This window comes from Sphaeroforma arctica (genome assembly GCF_001186125.1).
Source record: "Sphaeroforma arctica JP610 unplaced genomic scaffold supercont1.186, whole genome shotgun sequence".
NCBI classification, from domain to species: Eukaryota; class Ichthyosporea; order Ichthyophonida; genus Sphaeroforma; species Sphaeroforma arctica.
The window spans coordinates 61,901-74,208 of record NW_014040372.1 but is presented as its reverse complement, the minus strand read 5'-3'; the positions used below and the strand labels follow the sequence as shown (position 1 = coordinate 74,208).

General features: G+C 43.9%; 3 protein-coding genes across 3 annotated transcripts in view; 2 read left to right on the top strand and 1 right to left on the bottom strand.

The window, feature by feature from the left end:
- SARC_03599 (hypothetical protein) overlaps nt 1–172 on the top strand; it is a gene marked incomplete at both ends in the record, with an annotated part of 2,591 nt that extends 2,419 nt beyond the window's left edge. Inside the window, one exon of the mRNA XM_014302604.1 lies at nt 116–172. Within this exon, the coding sequence (XP_014158079.1) occupies nt 116–172 (57 nt within the window). The remainder of the gene's footprint in view (nt 1–115) is intronic.
- Nucleotides 173–409: 237 nt separating this feature from the next.
- Nucleotides 410–1,551, top strand: SARC_03598 (hypothetical protein; the record flags this gene model as incomplete). Its single annotated transcript, XM_014302603.1, has 3 exons — nt 410–550; nt 1,107–1,202; nt 1,302–1,551. 3 exons carry the CDS (start codon nt 410–412, stop codon nt 1,398–1,400), a joined length of 336 nt encoding a protein of 111 aa, XP_014158078.1. The 3' UTR covers nt 1,401–1,551.
- A 787-nt stretch (nt 1,552–2,338) lies between these two features.
- Nucleotides 2,339–11,653, bottom strand: SARC_03597 (hypothetical protein). Its single transcript, XM_014302602.1, has 18 exons — nt 11,486–11,653; nt 10,989–11,123; nt 10,028–10,179; nt 9,583–9,716; nt 8,511–8,673; nt 8,269–8,391; nt 7,929–8,089; nt 7,392–7,488; nt 7,052–7,184; nt 6,460–6,682; nt 5,928–6,033; nt 5,496–5,602; nt 5,205–5,322; nt 4,894–5,009; nt 4,509–4,662; nt 3,670–3,876; nt 3,027–3,158; nt 2,339–2,729 (listed from the first exon to the last, which is right to left on the bottom strand). Exons 1-18 carry the CDS (start codon nt 11,580–11,582, stop codon nt 2,550–2,552), a joined length of 2,538 nt encoding a protein of 845 aa, XP_014158077.1. The 5' UTR covers nt 11,583–11,653; the 3' UTR covers nt 2,339–2,549.
- Between the last annotated feature and the right edge of the window lie 655 nt (nt 11,654–12,308).

The following is a 12,308-nucleotide window of genomic DNA, read 5'->3' as shown; positions in this document are numbered from 1 at the left end:
TATATATATATATATATATATATACAGCTCAATGATCTGTATCCTTTTGTAGCTTCTTTTATGAATTGCCAATTACACCCACTGCTGCGTTCCCTACATATTGACTTCTGCGCAGACCGTTGACTGTGGTTCACCCGTCGCTCGCCAATTGCTACCCTGTTGGTCCACGTAAACCCTAAACCCTAAACTCTAAACCATAAACATTTACTTTCTCACTTGACACTTCATGCGACCTTATGTGTGTTTCAGTAGTAGCCATCACACAGACCACCACCTGTACTTCAACTACAACTACGGCTAGTTCTTCACCTTAACCTAAAAACCATGAACTCTAAACCCTAAACCTTAAACCTTAAAACCCTAAACATTTAACCCTTAAACCCTTTGACCTGACACCTCATGCGGCCTCATGGGTATTGCAGGTAGCAGCCATCACACAGACCACCACCTGTACTTCAACTATAACTACGGCCAGTTCTTCACCTTATGGGATCGCGTTGGCGGGTCGCACAGAAACCCCACACTCACAAAGACGAAGCTCATGGACAAGGTATGTGTTGGATGGGTTGGATTGATAAGTGCGTATGTGTGCCAGTGAGTCGATTTAAATGTGCGTATGTGTAAACATGTGTGTGCTAATGTATGTATGTGTAAACATGTGTGTGTTAATGTATGTATGTGTAAACATGTGTTAATGTATGTATCTGCAAACACGTACGTGTGTGCCTATGTGTGTATTTGGTAATGTGTGTGTATGTAAACGTGTATACGTGCCTATGTGTGTTTGTGGTAATGTGTGTATCTGTAAACGTGTGTATGTGTATATGTGTGTATTTGTAATTTTGTGTATGTGTAAACGTGTGTATATGTAAAGATGTGTCTGTGTAAACGTGTGTATGTCTCTAAAGGCACACAGAGCCACTGTCAATAGTTCACTTACGAATGTATGGTATTTACAATCGTATGAGCGTAGTCATGTACTTGTTCAGCACAGCTAGTATCCGCATGCCACTTATTGATTGCACATTTGTCCGTAGTGCAAGGCGTTTAGTACTATCCACCCATTGTCGTACACACCTGAACCTTAATAATATGTACCGGTACAGGACCTGAATGTCAAGGACACTCCAGTTGCGGAACAGGATGAGCTTAAGAGCGTGTTCAAGGACGACGCAAACTTCCTCGCAGCTTGTTCACCACAGGTAATATCCGCTTGCCACTTATTGATTCTACATTTGGACACGTAGTACTATCCACCCATTGTCGTACACACCTAAACTTTGTAATCTGTACCGGTACAGGACCTGAATGTCAAGGACACTCCAGTTGCGGAACAGGACGTGTTCAAGGACGACGCACACCTCCTCTCAGATGCCGCCGCTCATAAAAAAGAAGAATAAATTGTCCTGGCAGAGAGATGCAGGGCCTCGAATATCCTGGAGTTGAATTTAGTTACATATATATGATATAGACCCACCGTGCTGGTAGTAGCAGGTGCTAGTTCCCTGTCGATGCAAGCAAATAAATGCCTCATTGGCAACTTTTTCTGTGTCTTCTTCTGGCCTGTGTCCAATGTTGTTAGGGTTTGGGGTTTTATTGTTCTTGCGACATAAAGCTTAAGGGTTTTAAGGTTTTGGCGTTGATGACGTACATGGCATATTAGTTTGCGCACGCGCAGTGTTGACGGACATGAACAGACAGTCCATAGTCGACAAAGCAGCCAAGGCAACGTATGAACGTATCATGTACCTACTATAATTAGGACAGGTGTATATGAACGTATCATGTACCTACTATAACTAGGACATGTGTATATGAACGTATCATGTACCTACTATAACTAGGACAGGTGTATATGAACGTATCATGTACCTACTATAATTAGGACAGGTGTATATGAACGTATCATGTATCTACTATAACTAGGACAGATGTACTACCCCACACGTGTTATATAAGCAGTGCATAAGAACTAACCACAGTCGACCAAGCAGTCAAGGCAATATATGAACGTATCGTGTACCTACTATAACTAGGACAGGTGACTACCATGGCCCCCACACGTGTTATTTAAGCAGTGCATATGAACTAACCACAGTCGACACAGCAGCCAACGGCATCACATGCCTAACATATGTCACCAACGTAATAAAGTGTCAATGACCTTTTTGACATGTGGTAGTGATTTTATTTATTGAGATCTGTTGATGGTTTTATTTATTGCATAGGCGAGTAAAATGATGTTTTTTAAAAATGATATTTTTAGTGTGATGAATGAGTGCACCAATGGCTAATGAGTGAAGGGTTTAGGGCACTCATGTGTTGTACTGAATATATTCTTTTAGGGCCTATTTGTGTCGTACTGAATATATTCTTTTAGGGTCTATTTGTGTTGTCCGTCCGAAATATATTCTTTTAGGGCCAAATTTGTCCCAACGGGTGTTGCTGCGCGGGGGGTGCACCGAGTACGACTCAACTGTACAGCTCAAGCAGCAGCACGTCAATGGGAATGAGAGCACATTCGCACCTCTATTTTAACAACCAGCCAATCACTGCGCGTCTTCAAACAGAGCTCGACTCTTGAGATCGGCCTGTCCGAAGGTGGTCTTGGTGGTGTCGTTGCAGTCGAATGTGATGTTTTTTTGAGCGTTGTTGTACTGGATGGTGATGGTGTGTTCTCCTCCGTCCACAAAGTGCAGCGTGGGTCTCTGTTTGTAGGCGGCGGTGAACTGTGTGTGTGGGCACGGACAAACGGTCAGTTTAGGGTTTTAGGGTTTAAGCGGACTGTACGTGTGGGCACGGACAAACGGACAGTTGTGCGATCAATGCTCGGCCACTTGGGATGTCGAAAAAGTGACCAAACGATGGAAACAAGCTCGAGTTTGGATCCGCGGTAGCAAATATTTGACAGAGTATACATGCATATACATATACATTATGCATCTATATCTTCTAGGGTTTAGAGTTGTATGGTGGCATGACTAATCCATGAGTCCCGGGTGTTAGGGATCTAGGGTTCTGCTTACCTTCAGACACAGTTTAGCCAGCTCTCCTGTGATGGCTGCGTTGCTGCACGAGAGCACTCCCACGTTTCGCGCCCCTCCTACGCGGGTGACGTCTTCACACACTCTGGTCATGATCTTGTGCCAGTCGGGTCTCTTGGGTAGTACAAGGTAACGGAAAACTCGAGTGTAAGTACAAGGTAACCGAAGTAGCAGTGTTGTTGTTATGATGTCTAGGGTTTTAGGGTTTATGAGGGTGGGGAATCAGCTCACTCTCCGATATGCAGCAGTTGGTAGTGTGTGTGCTGGCTACGTGGTTAACTTTTAGGGTCACAGGGTTTTAGTTTAAACTCTCAAACCCCTTCTTTAGGGTTTAACCCCTTGTGTGGCTGAGGGGTCGAGGTGTTGGTTTAGGGTTTTGTGGCAACAGTTATCACAACGCACACACCAAGCACAACATTGTCTTGTGGATAAGCAGTTGAACGGTACCCTTCCAGACAAACACGCGTACAACAAAACGCACACGCACACGCACACATATGCACATATACAATATACACAAGAACACACACACAGATGCACATGTACAATACGCACACGCACACATATGCACAAATACAATACGCACACGCACACGCACACGCACAATACGGCCAAGAACACACACCTTGTTGAGCACGCGGTCCTCCATTGCCGTTCCGTCTGTCAGCTGCTTGATGGTCTCAGTCTCAATGTTAGTGCCCGTCACATACGGTCGAATGCTTAGGAAGTACTCCCCAAACAACTCGTCGCACTGCTCCTGGATCTCCGCCAGTTCACTGACCAGCCAACTCAACTGACTGGCAGAGCGGCAGATCCAGTGCAGCGAAATGGCCTACAGCAATCGACCGAGACACAGACACATGGGTGTGAGATACGGTTGGTGAGGGGTATAGCGGGATGAAACGGGACGGGGTGCAATGCCCTGTCCTCGAAGATTTACGGACCGCATCTTGTCGTGGGATACGGACCGGGTGTACCATACTCACCTGTGTTGTATGCATGCATACCATGAGTCTTATATTGTGTTGAGTTGCAGATTGCGTTGCATGCATGTGTGATCTGAGCATTCCTCTATATGGTGCCCGTAAATCCGGATACCAGTTGTGTTGCTAGGGGGTTTAGGGTGTAGTAAGTTGTGTTGCTAGGGGGTTTAGGGTGTAGTAAGTTGTGTTGTATGCAAGTATACATGTGTTGCGTGCATGGAAACATGCTTTGTGTACGTACATTAGTTACAGGTCCACCTGTCCTGTTCTATCAGCTATAGGTCGATCTGTCCTGTTCTACCAGTTATAGGACCACATGTCCTGTTCTATCAGTCATAGGTCGACTTGTCCTGTTCTATCAGTTATATGACCACCTGTCCTGTTCTATCAGCTATAGGTCCACCTATCCTGTTCTATCAGTTATAGGTCCACCTGTCCTGTTTTATCAGTTATAGGTCCATCTGTCCTGTTCTGTTCTTACCTGGATGTTGCCTCCCCGGCCAAAGCCACCGTGCTTGGCGGGGTTGGGTGCGTTGGTGATGAAGTTATTGAACATCATAGCTATCTGCTGCACAATGCGACACCCAGCCAAACACCACAGGAACAACACCTCAGCGGTGTGGTCGTCGTATGCCCTGCAGGCGAGTAGCAGACACAGAGGTGTAAGCAGAAGCCATGCGGATGGAAGGTGGGGGGTGCGTTACAAGAGACGTGCTAGGACAAACAAATACCATTCACAATCACAGCACATGCGTGTGTGTTAGAGCACACGTATCTGCAAGTGAATTGCACTACCAAAGCATTTCAAGTGTAACACACATACTCACACTACCAAATTAATTGACATTCAAGACACGCACACGTACTTTGTGATAATGATAGCGGGGATTCCAGCGCACAGGAAGCCTACGACGAGAAGTAACTCCACCACTTGCCACAAGTGCAGCTGCTTCTGGTACAAGCGGTCCTCCTTGAACCGTTTCTGAAAGAAAAGGCCAAAGGGGTTCGAGTGAGAGTGATAATCAGGTCCATGCACATGACAATGAATTGAGATTGGTATGGATATGACGAATTATTATTTCGACTTGGAATATGTGTGCACACGTAGCACGACGAAACGTATGTGTACTGCCATCACACACACACTTTCGTCCCGGTTTGTCTATCTATCACATACCGGGATGTTCCAGGTGACGTACATGCGCATCATGAAGTCGATAACGTAGATGCCCGTCAGGACAATGAACTCAATGCACGAGATAAACCGGAAGGTCTCCCCCAGCTGATTGGTACTCCTGAGAGAAGGGAAGGAATAGCGGGATGGGCATGGGGGATAGCGGGATCTACAACTGTCATCCGGTACTATTAAATTATTGAATCACATTACTAAGATAAACACGCTATACTATCATACGGTACTTACTAAGACAAACACACTATACTGTCGTACGGTTCTACTAAACCATACCACGTGAAGGGAAGGCAGATGAAGGCGAAGTTGACCATGATCACAACCCAGAAGAACAGATTGTACAGATTGGAATGGCGCAGCATCTTCATGCGACAGGCCAATCGCTGTGCATGGGTTTAGGATTTAGGGTTTAGTGGCGAGTGAGAGGCCTTGTAGGTTCATAGATACGAGGGTGTAGGTACCGGGAGTATTCCATCCGTTGAATCACTATAACTAAACTCTATATAACACCTATGAGTGGGAACTAATCTCTTAACACCTGTAAGTGCCTACTAAGCGCTGTATATATCACAGCGTACGTATCACTCCACAAAAACCAGCACACAGCCGCAAATGCGCGTGGCATGTATTGCTGTAGTGTGCATGCAGCCACAGACACAGACACAGACACCTCACACGTACACACTCAGACACCTCACACGTACACACCTCAGAGGCACAGGTGGCTGATCCCAAGTCAAGGTCAACCGAGCGTGATGTTCGCACTTCTTGGGAATTGACGGATTGATGAGAGTTGTGCTTTGGCCGGAAGTCTCTGCGCGGGTGTGGTGTGGATGGGTTGTGTTTTCGTGTAGTGTGTTTCAGTGTATTGTGTTGTTGTTGGTTATGTTTTAGTGTAATGTGTTGTAGTTGGTTGTGTTTCAGTGTAATGTATTTCAGTGTATTGTGTTGTCGTTGGATATGTTTTCGTGTAATGTGTTGTTTGTCAGGGTTTTAGGGTTTTACACTCTTGGCTTTCTGAATGGCAACAAAGATAGCCACTCTATATATACATTGATACGATACAACAGTTATGAGGCATATCTATTATGCTACGATGTAACAGCTATGATATAAAAAATAACCGTTTTGGATACATGCCAAACAGCCACGCCCTGATGACCCAACTCACATACACATTCACGGCTGTCCAAGAACACACCAAATAACCCCCCCCCCCCTCCCCCATCCTCCTTCGTACATGTAGGTCTTGTAGTCAGAGATGATCTGTGCCAGTTGCGACATCATAGGCACAATACCCGACCCACTGCACACCAGCACAGTGTGGTCAAAGACACTGACGTCCTGCAGAGGCGCGCCATACGGTCCCATGATGATCACTTCGTTCTGCGGTGCTTTGGACTGGGCGGTAGGGTCGGTGGCCATTTGTTGGAAGTGTGTCCATAGCTTGCCGGTCCATCCGTCTGTGTGGGTGTATGTATATAAGTATACATATAGCAAACACATGTGCAGAGGTGTGGGTGTGTGCATGTATATAAGTATGAAAATAGATAACACCTGTGTAGAGGTGGGTGTGTGTACGTATATAAGTATGAAAACAGTTACACAGGTGTGGGTGTGTGTGTATGTATGCATATAAGTATATATATAGTTAACACCTGTGTAGAGGTGTGTAGAGGTGTGTGTGTGTGATGAGGGAGGGTGGCGTGTTTGTAGAAAGGTGGTGATGACGTGCAGCCGAGTACACTTCAGCAGGTAGTAACCCATCTACAACATAACCTACACGCACAGACAGTGCTTGTGCTGCTAAATCTAGACTGAGGCTCCCATACCCTCGTACACGGTGATAAAGAGCTTGAGGTAGCGGTCGTCGTTGGTTGATCCGATGCTGAAGGGATGCATCTCCAGCTTCGAAATGGCGGGTACATTCAGGAACAGATACTGTCCCGCACGGAACCCAAACCCCTGCAAATGCATGTGAGGTTAGTAACTGCTTGAATCCTGAACACCAACTCTCATATTGAAGAAGAGATTGATATCACTCACGTCTCGTGATATAATGGTTTAAAGTTATATCCATATATTGATGACCACGTGATATATAATGGTTTAGGGGTTATATCCATGTATTCATGATCACGTGTTATAATGATTCTTATTTTTGTCACTTACCTGTGGCTTCTGCACAGTCAGTACCATGGTCTTGGGAGTGTGGAACAACTGCGCGCCCAGCACACGTGACTGACGGCGAGTGGCAATGTACAGGCATCTGGGGACAATCAGAGGTGTAGGGTTTAGGGCTTGGCCACACTTGCTCACGATCAGAAGGTTAGGGTTTGTGGTATAAGGTATAGGAAATTAGTTACTTACTCCATATAAATATATCGATACAAGTATATGAATCAAGGTCATATATATATATATGTATACATACAAATACAAATACAAATACACACACACACACATATATATATATGTATATATTGTGATTGACTGTGGGGTAAACCCTGGGGTTAAGGTGATAGTGGTTAAGTGTTATAGTTACTCACTTGAGAAAACTCGGAGGATAGGGTGTAGAGTTTAGTTGGGATTGCTGTCATAGCAACACTTGGAAATACTCGAATACATGGTCATAGACCGCCGTCTTTGTCTTCGTTGCAGCACAACCAATATCTGTGCAGTTACCGTTACAGTGACACACACACACACCTATCGATGGCGTAGATAGTCATGGGGAAGACAAACCACTTCCATGACTGGCTGCGGTTGAGACCCTCTCGCGTTTGCACATCAAAGGTGTGCAAGATGGTGATGAAGTACATCGCAATGAACAGATGGTGGGTGTAGTAGAACCGCTCGTACGACTTGAGCTGTGGGAGGTGGACATAGTAAACGATTGGTCGTCAGTTGACATATACATATATATATATTGAAGGTGCTATATATATATATATATATGCATAGGTGTTCTCTATAGGTGACATTCATAGGTGTTATCTATAGGTGCTGTATATATATATGTAGTGTGTACTATTGCTACTTGACATACGTTCTTGGCAAATGCCGGGACGGCTGTAAAGAACATCACCAGATATATCCCAACGATGACGTATCCCGTGATCATAATCTCTTCCCCAAATCTGGCGCAGAAGTTCACTGGTTCGGTTCCAGCCTACAATATGCAGAGAAAGAAAAACGTTAAACGATTTGAGACGACTGCCAACCTCAAAACCTCACCTTATATCAAAACAAACACAAAACATTCACCTTAAACAAACACAATACACTCACCTTATACTTCGCGCACAGACTGCCAAAGAACAGCACGAACACCACTAGGGATACGATCAATTGAATGCCCATCTGATAGCCCAGATAGATATGCGCACGCACAAAGTAGTCGAAGGGGATCAGGCGCTTAAAGCGGGTGGACCGCAACACGGTAATAAAGTACCTGCAGACAGTGTAGAAGGAAGCATGGGGTAGTTAGAGAGGTGTTAGGCGAGGGGGTGGGTGTAGCGGCTGCGGTGGTGTAATGCCAGGCACGGGTGTGTGCAGGATACAATGTATCCTGCAGATACTACCACACACATACACACAATATAGAATTCACAGACCTGTCCCGCATATACACCCAGGCAGAACATACATGCACACACAGAACATACTTGTACGTATGGAACAAACTTGTATATACATACAGGACATATAGGACAAACTTGCACATACATATAGGACATGCAGAACATACATGCACATACATACAGGACATGCAGGACATACTTGCACATACATACAGAACATACTTGCACATATAGTACATACATACAGGACATGCAGAATATACTTGCACATATAGTGCATACTCGTACATACATACAGGTCATACAGGACATACTTGCACATATAGGAAATACTCACATACATACAGGACATGCAAGACATACTCACAGAAATACAGGACATGCAGGATATACCTGCACATATAGTGCATACTCGTACATACATACAGGACATGCAGGACATGCCTGCACAAACAAACAGGTCATGCGGGACATACTTGCACATATGTGCATACTCGTACATACATACAGGACATACTTTCACATACATACAGGACATGCAGGACATACTTGCACATATAGTGCATACCCGTACATACATGCAGGTCATGCAGGACATACTTGAACATATAGGACATACTTGCACATACATACAGGTCATACACAACATACTTACACATACATACAGGTCATGCAGAACATACTTGCACATACATACGGGTCATACACAACATACTTACACATACATACAGGTCATGCAGAACATACTTGCACATACATACAGGCCATGCAGGACATACTTGCACATGCTGATGGGCAGCAGAGACATTTGGAACAGTAGCGAGTGCATGGCCCCAAACTCAAAGCATGGGATCAATTTCTTTGGCCAGTAGTTGGGTGCTGTAGTGGGCAGAGTGTCATCCAGAAATCTCCACTACAAGAACGCGAATGGGTAGGGTTAAACAGTGTACGTCAATGGGAAGGGATAAGCCAGGTATGAGATAATGCAAGCCGTGAATACAAGAGAATTCTGGCAATGCGCATGAGCGAATGTAGCCGATGAGTATATACAACATATTGTGGGGGGAACGCGGCGCAAGTGTCACCCACTTGTTTTAGAGTTTAGGCTGTGCCGTATTGTATACACGTGGCTGAGCTTAAACCACACATAGTGTGCTGCGTACACATGTGACTGGTCTCATACTGCACACCGTGTAATGAGTGCATACGTGAGTGGGGTGTTACCTTCTCAATGAAGAACATGAAGAACACACTCAGCGTAGCTATGGCGTGTAGCAGAATCCACGTCCACAAGCGCCCGTTGACTCGCAGATTGTACATGAGACGCGTGAACAGACCCACATTCTTCAGCTCAGGGAAGTCCTGCACCTCATCGTCTGTTGGGTGCGAGAGATATAGTGAACGGTATACGAACAATGTTACTTTGAACTGTGCAATATATGAACATCAGATACTGTGGCGAAGGATGAACCGTGAGGGAGGGAGACAGATCTCCATAGTATCTCTATTCGGATGTACAATTGAGTTGCCTGGACATGCAGAGTACTGCTTTTTTAGAACAAACTGTGCTATTGTTGTGAGCTCTACTCGCATATACAATGAATGTGTATGGGCTTGACGCATATACATATATGCTGACATAGACAACAGTTTACGTTGTCAAAACTGAAATGGAAATATAATCAATGAACCCACCAAATAAATTCCTTCGCTATGTAATTCTCAAATTCTCATACCGATCAACGAATGTGCCGCCCTATACCATGTAAATGGCGTAGCTCGCAATAGAAACGTACCGAATTAATGACAGACCAATATGAAGGAACAAATAACACTGAGAGTAGATATGGTGTACTGGATATAGAAAACGAGCAATCGTATAGAAACTATATAGCGAGGTTCTAGGCTTGCGATTTCAACCGGAATGGAACGAGATGGGGATGTGCTTTTTTTATGGCTTATCTTTTATTAATCTATCGACAAGCATACCGGATAGTTACCAGTGTTCGCGCTGGTACATGGTGAACTTTCTCGCTAGCTGAAACACATATACACAAACGTCTATGTGCCTCAATACATATCGATTCCAGAAAACAACTATATACGTCGTGTTTCAAGAATTAGTACAACTATATAAATATATACATAGACATGTGTGACGGATATGTTACCGTCGCTTTCATACCGTCAGATCGCCTTTCAGGCTTTCTCTCCAGCTGTCTGGGCCGTGGGTGATCTTCGATGGTGATGGTGGGCTGAAATGATGCCATGCTAGTGTTGTCATCGTCATTACGACGATACGAGTTTACTGAGACGGATTCTGAACAGCAGAAGTATGGGTTGAGTATGCTTTAATGTTTAGATTCCAAATTCTTGAGTTATATTGTTTAGAAGTGTACATTGCGTGTTATCTAGAGTTTGACCGCGTCAATCAGATTTGCTTATAATTCCCCAGTTTGTTTGAACTTTGACCAACCGTCATATGACTCTGGTCGGTCATCCTGGCATTCGTAAACCTCTGATCACACATATGCAAAAAAAACTATATACATACCCTATGACTTACAATCCACGGACACCTCATACAGGTCGACACAACAATACACTACAAACTAGCATACTATGCATATGATTGATACATTTAGTGGCCTGTGTTTGCAAACTACAGGCTATGTTGCATACCGCCGTTATGAGCAGCATGTTCTTTGCTGGCACGTTTCTTTAGTTCATTGCTGGATCGGTTGTTCAAGGTTTTCGCCTGAGACTCGAGCTCACCCATCTCGCCAGATAGTCACTTCAACAAAAGTCTAATAAGACAGTTGTAATTAGTATTAACCTCAAAGAGTTTATGTATTGAATCTGGGAGTGACCTGTCCGTGTCCTAACATTCGCTTCTAAATATATTTAAAAATCTGGGTTAAAATGAAAAGTCAAAAGGGTGTAATAATCAAATGTAGAACCACCGGGGATGTCTATTCTCTCTCTACTACTAGAGGTTAGAGCAGGGCCAGGGAGTTAACACTCTCTCTTGAAACTTGCTTGGCGAGTAGTTGGCATAAAGAAACCTCGTGCAGCGCAGCAACTGGTATTATATATATTGTTTTTTTAATAAAATAAAACAAAACAAAACAAAACAAATTTGTTCTGGAATGCTGATATCACATACATATATGAGACCGTAGTTATGCTGAAGACCAATGAAATTACATCGTAAATCTAATGTGCGCCTATTGGTTGGGTTTTTATAAATTTATATATAAATGCACACTGCATAAAGTATTTATATGCCTTAGCAATTAGCATACCGGCATAGCCTTCTAAAGTTCTATGATCTATCGGTATTACTAAATCGGTCTGCATATCGAATAAAAAAATTAATTGATGTGAAAGTGAAAGTAGATTTTCAAACTAATACTCTGTTCAGACTACCTCAGGGTTCTTGTACAATAAATGATATACATATATCACAGTCACACACATAGTATAATTACATAACTATTGTTGG